At 40.4% G+C, this 18,835-nt stretch overlaps 1 protein-coding gene across 6 annotated transcripts in view; it reads left to right on the top strand.

Moving 5' to 3' along the window:
• Tox (thymocyte selection-associated high mobility group box) overlaps positions 1–18,835 on the top strand; it is a 297,248-nt gene that overhangs the window by 148,632 nt on the left and 129,781 nt on the right. For all 6 annotated transcript variants that reach the window (NM_001108654.2, NM_001436909.1, NM_001436910.1 and 3 more), the window contains 1 exon segment: positions 16,555–16,797. In NM_001108654.2, the coding sequence (NP_001102124.1) occupies positions 16,555–16,797 (243 nt within the window).

Below are 18,835 nucleotides of genomic sequence, written 5' to 3'. Positions count from 1 at the left end.
TGAGATGATTTTTATAGAAAGCCTAGGCTGGAGCTGCTCCAGAAACGAAAGTACACTGTAAAAATTAATGATATTCTTTTAGACAGTCTCCAAGGGCTCTTTGCCCTATCTGCTGAGAGCATTCTCTACCTCTTAAGCTAGTGTATACAGACCCTTAAATGTTTCTGCATATGGCTTGGTAATTGATAGGCAGATTTTAAATTGAAAACACCACCCATAATAAGACTGACAAGTATGTAATAAAAGCCCATAACATTGCCACTGCGCCCTGGCACCATGCTTGGAAAACTGACTATTTTCTACTCTAACAGCTGTAACTGTTCTGGGCACTCAGGACTTGGATTTAAACACTCTCTCACTTGTTTTAACCCTGAATATAATCATCTTACTCCATGCAATGCAATATTTCTTTGTGTGTGTGTGTCCAAACCCTGTCTGAAGGGACCATGTTGTGGAGATCTGGCTTGTCCAGTTTGAGAGAAGCTGTGAAGAGACTAAAAGAGAGTCAGATGAGAAGGGGACAGTGGTCCACAGCCTTCTTGCTATGTTTGAGTGAGAACAGAGTTAGACTAAGAAACAAAGGGACAGATATGTTGAAAGAATAAGTCTGCAGACCTACCATGCAACATGAAGACGGTTGTTAACATATTTGAGATTCCTCCCAAAGCAGTAGATGACGTTCAAGCCACACACCAAGACAAGGGCTCCTCTGTGATGACAGCCATGTTTGCCTGTTTCACTGGTCATTTTATTATGTCTATAAACTCCACTTGCACTGGGTATTTTGACTAGATACAACAAAATTTAACTCAAAAATTACCTAGACTGCTATGGCAGAATGCATGGCAAGGTGGTGAGAAACAGGGCTTCCTGCCTGAGCTGGTAACCCCCAGACCTTCCTTGGTCTTGTCAGATCCACCTTCAGTAGAGCCCTCCTTACTGTTCGTCATGGTCAGCTCTTCTCTCTGGCTCCCAGCAGCACTGCAGTACCTCACCACAGTTCCTTAGTTGTGTCCTATATTAAGATGGCTGTGACCCTCAGTACTAAGTACATCACAGTGCCGGGTGTCGTTTGGTTTTCTTCATGCATGACTTCTGTGGGCCCTGAGATAGTCTATCCTTGGATACACACTCTTGCTTCCCATTCCTTCTTCTTCCGGGGATGTTTCTGGCGCATTCCTTTTCACATTGCCTCTCCATCTGTCTCTGCTCCCTGCTGTCCAGTCCTAGTCCTTGTCTTGCCCCTGGTTCATAGACATAGGAGATCTGCTTCTTCAGGAATAGGTCTGTGTGAAAAGGTAGGGAAGGATGGGTCATATTTATGCAGGGAATAGTCCATTGCTTGAGGTATTTCTGATATTCATTAATGGAAATTTTTATGTTTTGTGGTTGAAAAAAAACTTTGAGAAATTCCATTTTTCATGACCTTTGCCTTGACTATACTAATTTTTTTCTATTTGATTGTCCCATTCCCATTCCCCCATTCTGCTTCCAGCACCCCTTCTTTTTTATTGGATATTTTTTTAGTTACATTTCAAATGTTATTCCCTTTTCTAGTTTCCCATCCATAAACACTCTATTCTGTCCCTCCTCCCTCTGCTTCTATGAGGGTGTTCCCCCACCTATCCACCACTTCCGGCCTCCCCGCCCTGACATTCCCCTACACTGGGGCATCAAGCCTTGGCAGGACCAAGGTCTTCTCCTTCCTTTGGTGACCAACAAGGCCATCCTTTGCTACATATGCAGCTGAAGCCATGGGTCACTCCATGTGTACTCTTTAGATGGTGATTTGGTCCCTGGGGCTCTGGTTGGTTGGTATCGTTGTTCTTATGGGGTTGCAAATCCCTTCAGCTCCTTCAATCCTTTTTCTAACTCTTCCATTGGGGACCCCATTCTCAGTTCAATGGTTGGCTATGAACATCTGTATTTGTCATGCTCTGGCAGAGCCTCTCAGGGGACAGTTATATCAGGCTCCTGCCAGCATGTACTTCTTGGCATCAGCACTATTGTCAGGGTTTGGTGGCTGTGTATGGGCTGGATCCCCAGGCAGGGCAGTCTCTGGATGGCCTTTCCTTCAGTCTCTGCTTCAGACTTTGTCTTTGTTGCCACTTCTAAGAAGGACTGAAGCATCTGCACTTTGGTTGTCCTTCTTCTTGAGCTTCATGTGGTCTGTGGATTGTATCTTGGGTAATCTAAGGCTTGGAGGTAAAATCCACTTATCAGAGAGTGCATACCATGTGCATTTTTTTGTGATTGAGTTACCTCACTCAGGTTGATATCTTCTAGTTCCATCCGTTTGTCTAAGAATTTCATAAAATCAATGTTTTTAATAGCTGAGTAGTACTCCATTGTGTAAATGTACCACATTTTCTGTATCCATTCCTCTGTTGAGGGACATCTGGGTTCTTCCCAGCTTCTGGATATTGTGGATATTATAAGACTGCTATGAACATAGTGGAGCATGTGTCCTTGTTATATGTTGGAGCATATTTTGGGTATATGCCCCGGAGTGGCATAGCTGGGTCCTCAGGCAGTTCAATGTCCAATTTCCAGTACCTCTTCTTGTACCTTTCTTCTTCCTTTCCGTCTGTTGTCCTCCTCTCTGGGGATTGTTATCCTCAGTTTAAATGTGTTGTTTGTATTAACTTAGAGCATCACAGCACACCCTAAAAGTTAGAATCCATACCTAAGATCAGACTCTATATTCTTCTCAGTGTGTGCTCCATTTTCTCTCTGCCTCCTTCCAACCTCTAATGTGCATCAGGATTCTGTCTCATATCTTCTACAAAAGGTTCACAGTCTCAAGCAAATGGTAAACTCTGTGCTTTGGGTGGCTGTCTCCAGAGGTCCCAATGTCACCCTCATTTTCTTCTGCACAGTGGTCCTATCTTGAAGGGACCACCTTTAGGAAATAGGGCAGATTGTGAAATCCTTAGGCCACAGGGAACACAGTCTTACTGTGGATTGTGAGACCGTGAACCCTTTCTCTCTCTTGATTCCACTTACCATCTAGGAGGCCCACCACCAGCCTAAAGCAAAGGGGCTGAAACTTGACTGAAACCTGTTTGAAACTTGTAAAAGTCTGAAGCAAAACAAACCTTCCCTTTGTAAGATAATTGCCTCATATCCTTCTTCATTCAGGAAGCTAATCAATAACAATAAAGTAAAAGCGTTCTGTTTTCCTCCCGTCTTAAGAAGTACTAGCTCAAACTTCTTACAGTTTATTTAAAATACAAATAAAAATCCAGGAGCATGAATACATGTGGGAACACTCTCCTATGAGTTTCATCATTGCTTTCTGATTCATCTGGGAACTTGTCCCTGGTAGCAGTAGACTTCACCTTACCAGTTCATCGTTTGGTGATGCTTGCCCTCCGACTTTCTTACACACCAAACTTTCTAACACATCACCTGATCAGTGAGCACAGTCCTGTGGGGATGCCTTCATTGCTCAAGCTGTACTTGATCCCAGGTAGTCTTGACTCCACATTTGATATTTCTTCTTTCAACCAAACCATTCTGTTCTTGTCACCATCCCCCACGAGTTCATCCTACCTGCTCATTTTGCTCACCTGTCTACTTCTCCTCACTGTAACTGAGGTGGACTTCAAGGTCTTGCAGGGCATCATGTCTTTCATGTGAAGGGGCAGGCTTGCTACTCTATGGCACACATACTCTTAGAGTCTTCCCTATGTGGCTGTGAGCCCTAAATGGTGGGAACTTTTTGGTCTTCTTTCTCTCTGGGCTTCGCGTACCTAGGGCTGTTTGAATCTACAGCACTATTTATTGTATGATAAGTAAATGAATAAACATATTGTGTGTGTTTTTGTCTCTTTGGTTTCATGACACTTCCGTTCCCATGGATTCTCAATTTTGCCTTACTAAAATGCAGCATACCTCGTATTACTTGGTTTATTGTGGTATTAACCAAGACACATGTAATCTGAGGTGCCAGTGCCCTCTCTTCCTGGGAGAGTCATTTCAAGAACAGGACACGCAGTGTTAATATGGTAATCGGCTAAATAATAACTGGAATTATCATCACAGCAACTTGCTGCTGTTTATGGTAAGCAATCCAACATCAGTGGGACCCCTTGGCTCTCCAAGTTCAGTTTTGCACCAATGTTTTCCCAAATCTATTCTAAGAATTACATTCTAAAATTTCTAAGCATGCCGATGACTCTATTTTGTAATTATATGTTTTCCTAATGAGAACATGCTGTTGATCAGAGTATAAAAGGGGTATGGTAAAAACAGCCCTGGAAGGGGTTGTGTTTTTAAGAGTATTTTTAAATTTTTAAAAAAAAATTCTCTTTATCACGGTCCATAAAATATCCATGATCTTGGCATAAATTTGAGCCATGGATTAGACCGATTGCTTTTAGATTGGTTCCTTTTGGAAAATTTTCAGGAGTAAAGTTAAGCTGACTTTTTGACCATTGGCCCAATAAAATGATGAAGCCACATGTATCAAGTAATCTAGTTAGCCCAGCAGAGTCTGGCATCCTAACAAGCACAGACTAGTTACTCAAACCAGTCTTCAGAATAACATTCAAATGATTACTGCGTGGTCCCCGAGGTATTCATTACAGACAAAATTGCTCCTGTTGCCTCGCATACAAGCTGAGTTTTCAATGGGAAATGAAAGGAGGCCTGGAAAAATAGGCCACCTAATTAAGTTAAACTACTCTAGCATTTGGCTTGACATCTTCATTACTCAAAATTTAAAAGATGCTTCACTTGAACACACAAGTTACTATTGTTTATGTTGTTTTCTTCCTAAATTGGCTTTTTACAGGGAAGTCTGTTTTTCTGCATTATATCTTGAAATAACTCACATATTTCTTCCACTTTATGAAAATGTCTTAATGGTTGTATGGAGACTGAATACAGGCACCATCCAAATAGATATTTTTGAGCACATGTTCATTAAGCCCACATCAGTCTTCCTGCATATTTTCTGCATCATTTATGTACCAGTATGGTTAAACTTAAATTTATTGTTATTATTAATTGTTACTATTATATCTTATTATTATTCCGTAGGCCGTTAACTCTGTTAATTACAAATGACTGTCTATGTGTGAAATACAAATTTCTTTAAAAATGTAGATAGACCATAAAATGGAGACTGAAATCCATTCGTGTTTCATCCCTGCCAGCAGAGCTATTTCAGGAACATTTTAAAACATAAACACATGTGAATCTCACCATTCCTGATTGCCAGTTTCTACTCATTGACACTAATGAGGCTGCTGACAGGTTAAATGTTGTGTATCATATACATTTCCAAGCGGTGGGATTTGTGAACATAAGACTCATTTTTTACTCTCAGAAAATGAATGTTGGTTGCTGGGCATGCCCAAGCATTTCATTATAGTGGTCTAATAGTGTGTTTTTTCAGGCATTAGGGAAATGCATCTCAGCGATAAAAATTATAAAAACATGTGAATGGAGCAGCATCTGTGGTAAAAGCAGATCCTGGAAATGCCAAGCTCCACTTGGAGCTTGCTTTATTCAGTGGGAAGACCACTAGAGACTGCAAGCCACTCGGACAGCGAGGGGAGGTGTGTGTGGGTAGATCACAGCGGACCAGCACACACTAGCATTTCATACATTTTCCAAGCAATTCTTTTTCACGATTATATTTTGAATTTCTTTGCCTTTAACACATGGAGGAGTAGGACCTTTGGATAAAACGTGTCTTTATAATGCACTATATTTTGGGGCACTCCTAATAAACCTGTCACCAGGGAAATGCCTAAAACCGTAGTGGCAATTCGGTCTCAGAAGACTACTATGCTGAGTCATGATGCATATGTGTACCAACTCTGTTACCAAGGCAATCAAAGTTTGTTCTAAACAGTCACTAAAATCTTAATATGTCAAGCAGAAATGTTTGTGCTCAATTTTGATATAAGAAGAATGCCATGGCCCGAGGGCATTTTTCCACTCACCCCAAGTCTCTGACACTTTCTGGTGTCTCTTCATCTGTCACCTCAAACACCTTTCAGAAGTGTCAAGTTTCCCTGAGAGGTTTCAGTCCTTGGGTTTGGAAACAGAACCAGCTAGGCTTCCCAGAAACTCAAAGAGGTTTCACTTTAATTTATATTTATTTCTGTATTTTCTATGCTTCATCTGACCTATGTTATTTAATAGCCCAGATAGGAAATGTATTTGGTGGCATTAGTTGGAGTGTGCCCTCCGTGCTGCCCTTCCTTCCCATCAGTTCTAGGGTTTGATCCTGTCAGCTGGACAGCTAAGCAAGTGACCAAATGACTTGGCCTTGTGACTCAGAGGCTTCTCCAGATCTCTGAGGGTCAGAGGTCAAGACCAACACTGAAGGCCTTTCTGAACACAGCTGAAAAGAGCTCTTCAAGAGCTGCGCCTACCGTGAGTTCTCACTTCTGAAAATCATAAAGCAGAAAGCCTCTGGAGGCCATGAGAGTGAGGGGTGGCTCTTCCACATGGCAGTCACCTTTCAGGAAGTTGAAAGGAACTCATCCATACTGAAAATGGAGACTGCTAAAGCAGGTCTCAGCAGCTTCCTAGCTTCCTCGCTCCTATGAAGGCAGTTTGGTGGGCAAGTCGCTGTTCCCATTGGCCTCTCTGTAAGAAGGCAGTCATAGAAGTTGGCCATCTTATTTAGTTGCTATCTTCCTTCATTCGCCTGCCACTTATTTCTTATGCCCTGAACTTCACTAGGACATTCGTGCTTTCTGGACCTTTAAGTCAGGATGTCCTTTCATCCTGTCAAGGATGAATTAGTGTCTTAAGAATGAAAGAGACTGCCAGCTATGGCTCTCTCCCAGCGAACTGAGCAACAGCTTTACCAGCAACTCCTTCAGTCCTTTCTACCACGCAAGGACACAGATGGATCGAGTGATGTGGGAAACACTGAAAAGTCAATTTCACAGGGACTCTTTGCGCTTGGGAAAAATCTAAAGCCCACGTGATCCTAACTCATTGTTGGATGAGGCTTAATTTTATTAATTTTATTTTAAAACTTTGTTACATGTTGGCATCCTGACCTCAGTCCTTCCCTGGATTAAAAGAGCTGTACAATGTCACATGCCTAGGGATGCTTTGAGAGATAGTAGGTTGAACCAAATAAGGCCATAAATAGATGAATATTTTTTAGCTGCAAAATCAGCAAAGTTGTGTATTTTTCATATATTTCTATGAGGTGGCTGTTTGCAGCATCTGGATTGGTTGATCAATGGTGGTGAGTTCTTCTTTGTCCTCACTAGACATATAGTGTCTACCCCATTACAGCTGTGCACTGTGGACGAGACAGGCACAGACACACTGAAGGATTTGATTGTTTTAGACATACTTAGGAACAGGAGAAGTCCAAAGTTTTTTTTTTTAATTTATTAAGTTGACAAAACACATTAGGTTTCAACACACTATTTTAAAAATGAAATTTTCTTGGCATTCTGTGATTCCATTTAAGGATAAACATAGAACTCTAGAATATTCTCCTAAGGAAGTAAACGGATATGATTCACCACAGTGACTCATAGCAGGAAAACTGGAAACAGTTTAAATATTCAAAATGTAAACTCAAAATAAATTAGAGGACAATGAAATAATATACATATATTTAAACAATGGTCTAGATAGTACTCATCAGTATTGATCATTATATATGAAAAGGTTAAATTACACAGAGTTTAATAAATAGAGTTTTCAAGTGTTGACCTGTTGCTGCTGGACCAAGGGCACCACCCATGCTGGACCAGGACATCACCCATGCTGGACCAGAGTATCACCCATGCTGGACCAGAGTATCGCCCATGCTGGACCAGGACATCACCCAGAGCCTTACAATCTTTCATTTTCCTTCTTACACCAATGATAACCTCTTCTGTATAGCTTCGAGATGTGAAACAAAAAAACAAAGTATTAGTTGTCATTAAGAGGTGATCTGATCTTGGTGTCTGATGTTCCTGTCTCCTAAATCAGACACCTCCAATAGGATATTTCTTATTAAAGATAAAAACAAAGGGTCAGCATGAAATGTCAAGTACTCAATAAAAAGGCTCCAGGAAAGGGGAAAAAACCATTTCAGAACTGTTCTCCTTTTTCAAAACTTCATTTACTTGGGTTGTTTATAAAATAAGACATTTTGTAAAACAAGATCTCACAGGCTTTGGCCTGCCTTCCTTACTACCTAGGTGGCGGAAGAAGTACAGTGTTGTCTGGAAACCAGTTAGTTCTTGATTTTGTTTTCCCTTATTTTGATGACTAGGCTCCATGCTTGGATTTAAAATGTCTATGGACACTTATACAGAGTTCTAAACCACACTGGGGGGAAACAATCCTCTTCCTCATTCCGAGATCATTAATGAACAATGGCAAAAGAAGCCCTTTACTGCTGGTGACAGCTATGAGACACAGGCAACCATGCTCCATGCACATCTGGTGTAAGTACTGGCCTCATGACTCCCAGATGCTTGAAGTTTCAGTTTATTGACCTGACCCCAGCTCTTCTTGTCCTAGCTCCTGTATTCTCTGGGTATGTGCGAAGTGATCCCATTTTCTGGTTTCATGCAACCTTTGCATCCTGATTTCTTATAACCGAGCTTTGATCTTCTACAGAAATTCTAGTAGAAGCCAGATCTGAGCTCATTCCCCCATTTGTTTTGATTAGTGAGGCTGGCCTTGCCCATAAAGACCTTGCTTTGAGCCTTGTTTCTGCTGCGTATTCAGGCATGGGTTCACACCACAGTCCTTCTTTGTTGCATTTGAGCAAGAATATCTGATCTTCAGGCTGTATAATCTGTGTAATCTGCTGATAGCAACACTTCAAACTTCAAGCTCCATGTAATTTCCCTTCCTGGATCACCTAGTTTGACATTTAAAGCACGTGATCTGTATAGGCAGGGGGCTTGGATTTCCTTTTCTATCTCCAGTTCGTTCCCTCCTACAAACCATTTTCTAACACTTTGTAGCTCAAGTGACTGTTTACAGAATGTCTTAAACATAGTAGGCATTCAACATTTCTATACTAAATGAGCATCAACTGTCTGTTTTTTAGCAAGGTTCTAAAAATTAATGAGCACAAATAATATAAATGCAATGCTTTGTACCCCAAATTTTATTTTGATAACTATTGGTTGAAAAATTAGTACATTGTGTGTTTTTAAATGAAGATGATTTATTGCTATTGTCTAGCATGTGAAGAAAGAGAAAAAAAATTGTTTTCAGGATCGTTGGCTTGAGCACATCAACGGCACTGTTGGACAATTCTTGCTGAGTGTTAAGATGATTTATGGAACAGACCAAAGCTTTGCACAGTAATACATTATAGTCTCAAGCTATCAACCCTTGTTCATGCAGAGACAAAAGAATCAGAAAAAGATCTGACTCTGAAGGTCTTCTCAAAAGAAATTAGAGATTGAATTGATGCTGTTCAAAGCCTTCGGGGAAAATCACCTCGGCAATGCAATGTCTTAACTTCACAAAGTATATGGAGAGTACTTACAGGTTTTATTGTTGCTGTTCTTGTTGGTTACTTTTTTCCTGTAAATTTCTCAGCTCACTTTGATTTTCATTGAGTTATTTGCTCAACAATGCTCAGTAATCGAAGATAAAACATGTTTAAACATTGGCATATTTCTGTCCTTGACTTCCAGGAACTACATTACAGATTAAAAATTAAGGCATTCTGTATATGCTTGATGGCAGTAGTATTTATTTATCTTTCAAATAAAGACTTATATGAGAACCATATTTTACAGCACTATAACTACAGCCATATTTTTAGCGTTTGCATGACTGCATGAGTCCATCACATAATTTTAAAGATGTGTACAAGATGCTATCTTTTGAATCCTCTGAGTTATGGGACTTCTTGTCACCAAAGATTGAATGCAGTGCATAATGATTGCAATATGTGATAGGGATCCACAAAATATAGTGCCCCACTGGTAGAGGATTAGATTTTGAAAAGAGGAGAAAAGACAAAAGCTGGAAGACACTCTGTATTATTTGTTTCTGGTCAGCATGAATTAACTCTCTAGTTGGATGATATGAAAACCTGAATTCTATGCAGTAAAAAAAAAAAAGTCAGTTCAATTAACATTCCACTTGCAGATGCAATAATATGCACTGGGAATACAAAATAAAGACCAGGCTGTGGCAAAGGAAATGGGGCTGCAGACGGAGAAAATAATGTAAACAGGATACTCGGAGCATGGAATATGTAAGGCAGAGTGGTTCAAGAAGTGAGTACTGGGTTGGGGATTTGGCTCAGTGGTAGAGGGCTTGCCTAGCAAGCTCAAGGCCCTGGGTTCGGTCCCCAGCTCCGAAAAAAAGAAAAAAAAAAGAAAAAAAAAAGGAGTACCTATACAATTAAAGAGGAAAGAGGAAGTGAGTACCTATGCAATTCAACAGGAAGTGGGTACCTATGCACTTAAACAGAAAATGAGTACCTATGCAATCAAACAGTCAGGAGAATGAGACCTTCCAGAAATTAAGTGAGAACTTTCTTATCTGTCTCACTGAAATGAGAGTTGGAGAAGGCTACACATGTGGGGTGGAGATTGGCTTTACTGAAATGGCTGAAAAGACCTTCAAGAAGACCAATCCCCTGGATTGTTCCTAACCCTAGTCTCTTTGTAGAATTGAACCCTTTCCTTAGCAATTTGCCTCTGTGCCAAAATTTTTCCTGGGAAGGTCCCCAATCCCCGGCCCCTGACTTGCCCCTCGTCCAGGACATGCTAACCATAATGCTAGTAATATATTGTTTGTACATAATTAACATGGTCATTTTGGCTCACAAATTTCTTCATCTTTTGGCTTGGATGGGGACTCTGCAGGACCAGGCTGCATGGCTGCAAGCTCCTTAAGGAGCCAAGTCATTGGCCTTTACCCAGTGAGTCAATCCCAGCAGTCAGTCTCCTTTACACACTCTGTTCCCTATTATTTTATTCTTCGATCTAAACCATGCAGTTCAGGGACTGAGTAGATGGTTCAGTCAGCAGAGTGCTTGTCTCACAAGCATGATGCCTTGAGTCCAATCCCCAGCCCACCCAGAGGCTGGATGCAGTTACATGTGCCTGTATTCCTAGAGCTGGGAAGGCAGAGCCCGGAGAAAAACTGGAACTCACTGGCTAAACAGCCAACTGAATAGGTAAATTCTAAGTTAATGAGAGACCTTGTTTCAAAAAATAAGGTGGAGAGGCTAGAGAGATGGCTTAGCAGTTAAGAGCACTGGCAGCTCTAGCAGAGGATCCAGGATCAGTTCCTAACACCCATGTGACAACTAACAATCTTCTGTAGCTCCAGTTCCAGGGCATCTGACGCCATCTTCCAGCCTGCCCTGGCAATGCTGGCACATGTTACACAAACATTCCTGCAGGCAAAACACCCATACACATAAACTAAAAATAATAAATGTCTGTTTTTAAGGTAGAGAAGAATTGAGGGAAACACCCAACATTGATCATTGCCCTCTATGCAAAACCTCTGGCCTATATCATACACACACATACATCACCAGTGAGCACACACACAAGCATCCATGCACACATGCCAGCACACAGAAATGAAAAGGAAGACAAGCAGTGTAATTCTTTTCAGCTAAGTGTGAAACTTGATCTTGGCTGTTTGTGGAATAATTAAGTACGTTGTGTATAACTATACTTTTTTTTTCCACTATCAGGTCTTACCAATGGCAAATAAATGGAAAGTTCTACACAATCTCGTTTTATTGAATATGCAGTCCCTCGAAGATTGTCTAAAAGTGCTTATCCTTAGACATGACACAGCCTAACCTAAGACAGTATAAATCCATTTAACAACACTTTATCAGGCACATTTTTATCTGGAGAATACATATTATTGGAATTTAAATGTATGTTGTAAATGCTCTTCAGAACTCTATGAATTGAGTTTTAAAACAGGCTAAAGAGCAGTAGAAAACTTGCATCAGACACCAAGCTGTTACCTTCTCTTAAGACCCTAGATGAGACTTGTCTGTTGGGCTGAGCAGCTGCCATGCTGTGAACGCTCTCAAGAGTCACTGACTTAATCACTAGCAGGCTTGCAACCAGTCCACTTCTCACCAGAGAGCCAGGTGAAGCTGTGCAAATACCACCTTTTTCCCGTTTTAAGAAAATGAGTTGTAATAGTCATGGCCTCTTATTTACAACTATAAACTTACTCTCTTGAGGGAGGTAATACTTTTAAGTTGCTATTTTAGAGCTTCAAACAACCCTCCTGCAGCCTGTTTACCAGTTTTTCAGAATTAACCAAGCCGCATGCCAGCACACCCTGCCCACCCAAACTTGAGGGTGCTTGGTTTCTATACGGCACAGTGAGGCCCAGCACCCACATCACCATAAGAGTTCCTCATGTTTACATACAAAGACGAACCTGCAACTCAGGGGAGTTTTGAATTCTTCTGTGGCACTGATCATTGTGTATGTATGTAGATTAGCTGTGATCTAGATTAGTTTGTATGCCTGTTTCCAGCTTACCTTTTAGTGAAGTAATCGTTACCAGTTAAAAGAAAGTGCAGGAATGCATTTTGCCCCACTGTCCGTAAGCACTCTCTTCTATTCATAGAGATGGTTACCAGTGACTTCCACATTTGCTGAGGACAAGGGAGGCCAATGGCTTAGATTCTGGCCGCTGATAGATCAAGAAGCAAGTACCACCTTGAAATTCTATGCCGATCCTACACCATATTCTATAGCCGGCCTCAGCCCAGGGAAGCCTCCTAGAACACAGGATAAACTTTTTTGCAACCCCTATTTCAATTCTTAAAAAGTGGTGCTTTTGTCTTATAGGAATACGGAGACCTTTTAAAAAGAATCACATACGCCGTCTTTGTTTCTGGGAGTGTTTGAGAATGGTAGATTGCTCAAAATACAGGTCACAATGGTTGGAGAAAATAAGTGGGAACGAAAAGGAGCCTATCAGTGAGAAAGTGCCACATCTGGTCCTGTGTCAACACCGGGGCTTTACCTTAGTCTTCTCAGGCCGATCCTTCTAGAGTGTTCTGTTGTTTTGATCAGACTCTTTACTCCTTTCCCCAGACCCTAGCTGAGGATGGGGCATTGGGGACTTGTCATGAGCTGACCTCAGGATCCCAAATTGTTGCTCTGGGTGCCCTCATGAGACATGGAAAATTAGCTGCCCACAGCTCTGAGCGCCAGAGGATCGTAAACTCTGCATTATGAGTCATTTGGGTAATGAAGGGATGGTTGGGAAACTATGTCAGGGTCAAGTCAGCAGTCACAGGACAATTCAGACTCCTCTGTCCAGCCTCCTGGGTCTGTCGTACCCATCACTCTTCTTACAGGACACTTTAGCTGTTTGGCACCCTGTGAGGTAATAACTGTTACCTTCTGTGTTATGAACTGGCCATGGTAGTTTGGGAATATAATGATTTAAGCCTGTGAAATAACTGAGATATATCCTCAGAGTTCATGCTTTTAAAGGTCCAGTTTAGCATTCATGAATGAATGAATGAATGAATGAATGAATGGATGGAAAGGTGAATGAATTTGGCAATTCTCTCTTTTAATCATTCAACAAACACTTAAGGAAAATTCTAAAAGCCTTTTCACGTGGAATGAGCATAAGTATAGAGTCATACCCTATTCTCCCCCCAAACTGGGAACTGGATATAATATAAACCTCACTTATTAAATACATCCCAAGTAAAGTCTTGAAAATCAGATTATACCTGCCATGTCATATAGAAGCCTCTGTTGGATAATAATTTATTTGCATATTTTTAAAAAGCTAGAAATTAGTCTGCGATTGAACTTTTTAAACGGCTTGGACATTTTGACTTTCAAACAATTAGCCGTAGTGCTTTTACAGGCATTACTTACTCTCTAAGAGGCTCGTGGCAAATAACCACATTGTGACTTCTAATGGAAGGAACAGGAACTGCTAAGTAACCTTCTGTTGTTAAAATTCTTGACCCACATAACTATGCGTTGCCAGTTACGTTGCAGAGTCTGTGGTTTGGGCATGTAATTGTATGGATTAAATAACCTTAATGTGTAATTACATGAAAATAAACCACGTAGCTTGGCTAAACTGCAGCACAATTGTTATCACCCAATGTAAAGTGATACCAATTAAACCTTCCTTTAAAATACCACAAAATAAGACTTAACTGCTGAAGAAACTCTAGGACGGAAAGTCGTGGTCCACCAGGGTGAAATATCCCTTAGTATTTTCGCAGGGTTAATGGCACTTCTGAAATTAAAACCATCTTTCTCCTTTACCTCTGTATTAGTTCGGATTATTTAGGAAAGTTTCAAACAGGCACTGATCAATGCCTTAAAAGCACTATAGCAAGGGTGACCTGGAGAAGGGCAGTGAGTGGGATATAAAGTAGGTAAAAATAAATAAATAAAAACAATAGCTTACCAATAAAATAAAATAACAATCAGCTGTGTTGGCAGAAAGACAGCCTGTGAATTCTTGTGTGTATGTGAATTAAATATTTAATCAGTAGGTAGGCATTGTGACAGAATTTAGGACAAGGGACATCCGATGTTGGTGGCCATAATTCTGAAACTATGAAGTTTTCTGAAATGAAGACATTTTGTATCATTCAGCCTGGTAAAAATGATAGCAATTAGTCATGGGGCTCCAGTACTCGAGTCTTTCATCTGCAAGGCGCTAGGTTTCATCACAACAACGGAAAAGAGATAGAAATGACTTCTGCTATCTTCTGTTCATTCCATAGACATGGAATAGCGATCACCAAGTAACTTTTTCTCATCAGCAAAAGGAGGAATAACAGCCACACACACAAAAAGCAGTGATAAATTTTGAATAAAGACAAGATAGTAAGCAGGCCTTCACATTACTCTATATGAGATAGGAGTGGCTAAGTGTACGCTCCTATCTACTTCTTCATTGGGCCTTTTGTTTCTCATAATGAATTCTCTTATAAGGAACTTCAAGCTGAGGTCTGTATGCCCAGAGTAATCAAATATACTTTTGACACAGATCACTAACATGTTTTTCTGTCAAAAATAATTATACTATTAATAAAAGATTTTGGTAAAGGATAACTAAGCTTTTAGAGCAGTTGGCTTTTTTTAACAAAAGGTTGTATATTTAAGAAAAATTAACCGTGAGGAGAATGCAATCTTTCCCTCATAGACTTCAGATGATACCTACGCATTCTTCTTCAGGACCACCTTCAGGCTTCAGCTGTTCCAAGTAGCTCTCCATTTAATTGTGCCTTCTGACGGCACCTAAACAAATATATCAGAACTCATTCAACATTTAGCAAGTGTAAGTTGAAGATTTTCTTTCTGTTAGACAAATAGACGCCATCTGGAAAAAATAACCTCAGGCATTTGGACAGGGAGGCATAAAGCTTGTTGGCTGAACACTCAATGAACAGCCAACACTACTTTCTTTGGCTCCTACCCTTTGCCTGCTCACTGGGTTTCAAATTCTGCACACTGTAACAGGCACTGTACATTGAGACAAGAGAATCTTTGTTACCCGTGCACACAAACATTGAAGGCCCCTGGAATTTGAAAGATTGACTTGTAAGAGTAATCTGGGCCAAAATGTTTCTTTTTATATCATGACACCTGTTTAACAGAATAAGTTCTTTCTGCCCCTGCATAATGATTGCTACAATGTTTGTTCAGTTCCTTCCAACATTTTCAACTTTTCCCATAGTCCCTCCTTAAGCAGCCTTGTCTTCATATAATCTAGCTTTTCTCCTTCTTTTCTTCCTCTTTTCAAGCTAGTTTATAAAAGAAAAGTCTCTGATATGTTAATGCTATGTATCTTACTCATTAACTTTTATTTCACTATTGGTATTATATAATATTAATATTGTTTGTGTCTTTCACTGTGGAAGGGACTGAACTTAAACAGTTGCAGTGTTAGGAGCCTGTGGGGGAAATTCAAATAAATGTTTACAGAAGTCATGAAAGCAATCTTCGCTTTTATTATGATGATAAAATGTTAATGGCAAAATTAGCATCTAATAGCATTTTAAAACTTCCCAAACTTTCAGTGAGCACACCCTCAGGCACAGGCTTAACTTTCTTTTTAAGTAATAACTTTTTTCTTAATTACAAGCAGATAGGTTTTTCAAACCGAAAAGCAACTGCTCCAGACTTCTGGAATTCATTTTGACTACATCCCACAATTGTAGCAGTAGGGAGTCTTATGAAACATGTTTGATCAAACAATTTTATAAATTGCCTTCCTTCCCTACAATTCTTGTTGAAAAAAAAAAGTTATTCAGCTAGGTTAATACTCTAGAAAATGTTAATGGGATCTTTGAAATCCGTTTGAGTTCAACTTCCTAGGAAAAGAAAGCCGTGTAACAGAAGCAGGTTTGGTACCCAAAGCAGATGTCTCATGAGTATGAGCATTTTCTTCCAAACATAAAGAGACAACGCACAACAGTGATCCCAGGGTTTGAATGTCCTAGCCAAATCTGTCATGCTGCTGGTAGACATTTCCATGAGGCCACTGAGTCCCTGGGTTTGGATGACAAATAAGTGGATGCTAATTACCCTCTGTATCACTCTGTCTTTTCAGTCCTACCCTGGCCCAAGTCTGGAAAGTGAAGACTTTAACATCCCACCCATTACTCCTCCCTCACTCCCTGACCACTCTCTGGTGCACCTGAATGAGGTGGAGTCCGGTTACCACTCTCTGTGTCACCCCATGAACCACAATGGCCTGCTTCCATTCCATCCACAAAACATGGACCTGCCAGAGATCACCGTGTCCAACATGCTGGGCCAGGATGGCACACTGCTCTCCAATTCCATCTCTGTGGTAAGGATGGGCATGTCTTATTGTGGTGGGTGTGAACGTCGCAGGTAAAACAAGGGTTGGCGCCATTCAACAGTCTGTCAATTTTGTCAATGGCCTTCTACACCGAGAGTGAAGTTTTAGCTGTAGCGAGCAATGACCTTATAGATATTGTAAATTCCTACGTCATTTTTAGTTTCATATTTAAGCCAGTGAATTACTTGCGTGATCACTCATGGTTGTCAGAGTAATAAAACCTGTTAATGACGCTGTTAGAAAAAAACAGGTTGCAAGATTTCAGGTAAAATGTATCTATGAGTAGTAATATTTCTAGTGGTATGTTGGGTTGCTAGCCAGTTAAGATGCTTGAGTCTTCTTGGGAGTGCCTGCTGTTGCCCTCAACGTTGTCTTTTGCTCTCTGAAGTCCTACAGACTTACTTTCTGGGTTTTTATTTGTCTGCTTGGCTTTTTTTCCCTCTTCTGTTGTGGAAGTAGAATTCTGTTGATTGAAATGATCTCCATTAAGATGTCTCAATCGGTGGGACTTTCTGTTACTTTGAGGTGTCTAAAGATGAAGAATTTATCGCCTAGAAAATTAGCAACAAGCCATGTTCCCAGACCCTGCTGACAGAATCTGGGCACCTTCATTTCTAAGGAGCATCTCATAGTTGAGAAACACTGGCTTATCAAAAATGTGTTCATTTTTCACTTCGTCTACAAAACTTTGCTCTATAGAGCCTAGGGAGGACTTGGACCATGGTACCAAGCCTACCTCAAAGGCTAACAGTGCTTTTCATTCCTGCTCCTTGGCTTTCATGGAGCATTCCATGTCATTGTTCACCATTGTCATTTTCCTGTCACTAAACAGCACTACCACAGATTCACAAGGAATGGACCAATAATCTGAGTTCTGAAAGTGTTCCATATTACCCAGTGTGCATTAGCCTCGTGTGAATACAATTCTCTCCATGTTGTACAGCTTCCTTAGAGCTTTTCTGGTAAACATGAATATAAGCGATTGGGATGAATACAAGGAGAGTCAAAAGACACCTCATTATGGCTTTCTGGGAGACACAGTGGATAAGACTCAACTCAGCCTCTGTATGTATGGACAAAAGAGGAAAACTCATTTGTAGCAGTGTTAGAGGTTTGACGTGGCACCGTCACCAACATTGTCTAGATTATATTCCTCCTCGAAATTGAATTTGAACATTTAAAAATACATGCAAATATGTAAGTCTGAAAAAATATATGCCAGCAGCATCTTTTAAAGTTTTTTATTTATGTGTCCATGCATTTATTTTTATAAGTATGGGTACTTTTCTGCCCACATGCCTGTGCATGCTGTGTGGGAAGTGCCTAAGGAGGGCAGAAGAGGGCATCAGATCTCCTGGGCCTGTTGTTAGAAGAGCAATTTTGTTTTCTTTAATTTTTGCAATCTTGACATAAGCCACATGTATCTGATGGCCATTATCTGGTACAGATCTAGTGAGTGATATGATTGAATCTATGGGTGTTTTCCAACCTAGCATTGCAATAAAAAAAAAATGGATGTTAAAGTGAAATTCATTGCCTCTGTGGGAATCTTCCTGGATAGACTCTAAGACTCATGATTTCCTAGACTCTAATGTCATAATACAAGTTTTATAAAGTTGTAAGTACCAAAGGCTGTTTTTTGTCTGCAATTGAAACTGAAAAACCTTTTTAGTTATTACTCTACCCTGTCACATGCTGTTTACCATAGTCCACCTGTCTGAAAGGCTCAAACGATAGATAAACAAGAACCACGGTGCCTTAGCCACTTACAAACATCTGAAGATAGTTTCAAAAATGAGAGAGAAATACAAATAATTACAGTCCAAGAGAAGATCAACATGTCTACTTGTATTGGCCATATATACTCAGTAGTAATTTCTACTGTACAGAACACACACACACACACACACACACACACACACACACACACACACTCACTTTCTTTGAAAAAGACTGTGTATAAGACCACCTCTATGCCCCATCCTACTTTTTGGTAAATCTAAGGTTCTATCCAAAGATCTTAGCT

Source organism: Rattus norvegicus, chromosome 5 (genome assembly GCF_021556685.1).
Source record: "Rattus norvegicus strain SHRSP/BbbUtx chromosome 5, alternate assembly SHRSP_T2T, whole genome shotgun sequence".
NCBI classification, from domain to species: domain Eukaryota; kingdom Metazoa; phylum Chordata; class Mammalia; order Rodentia; family Muridae; genus Rattus; species Rattus norvegicus.
The sequence above is the reverse complement of the archived record's forward strand: the minus strand, read 5'-3'. Positions and strand labels throughout refer to the sequence as shown.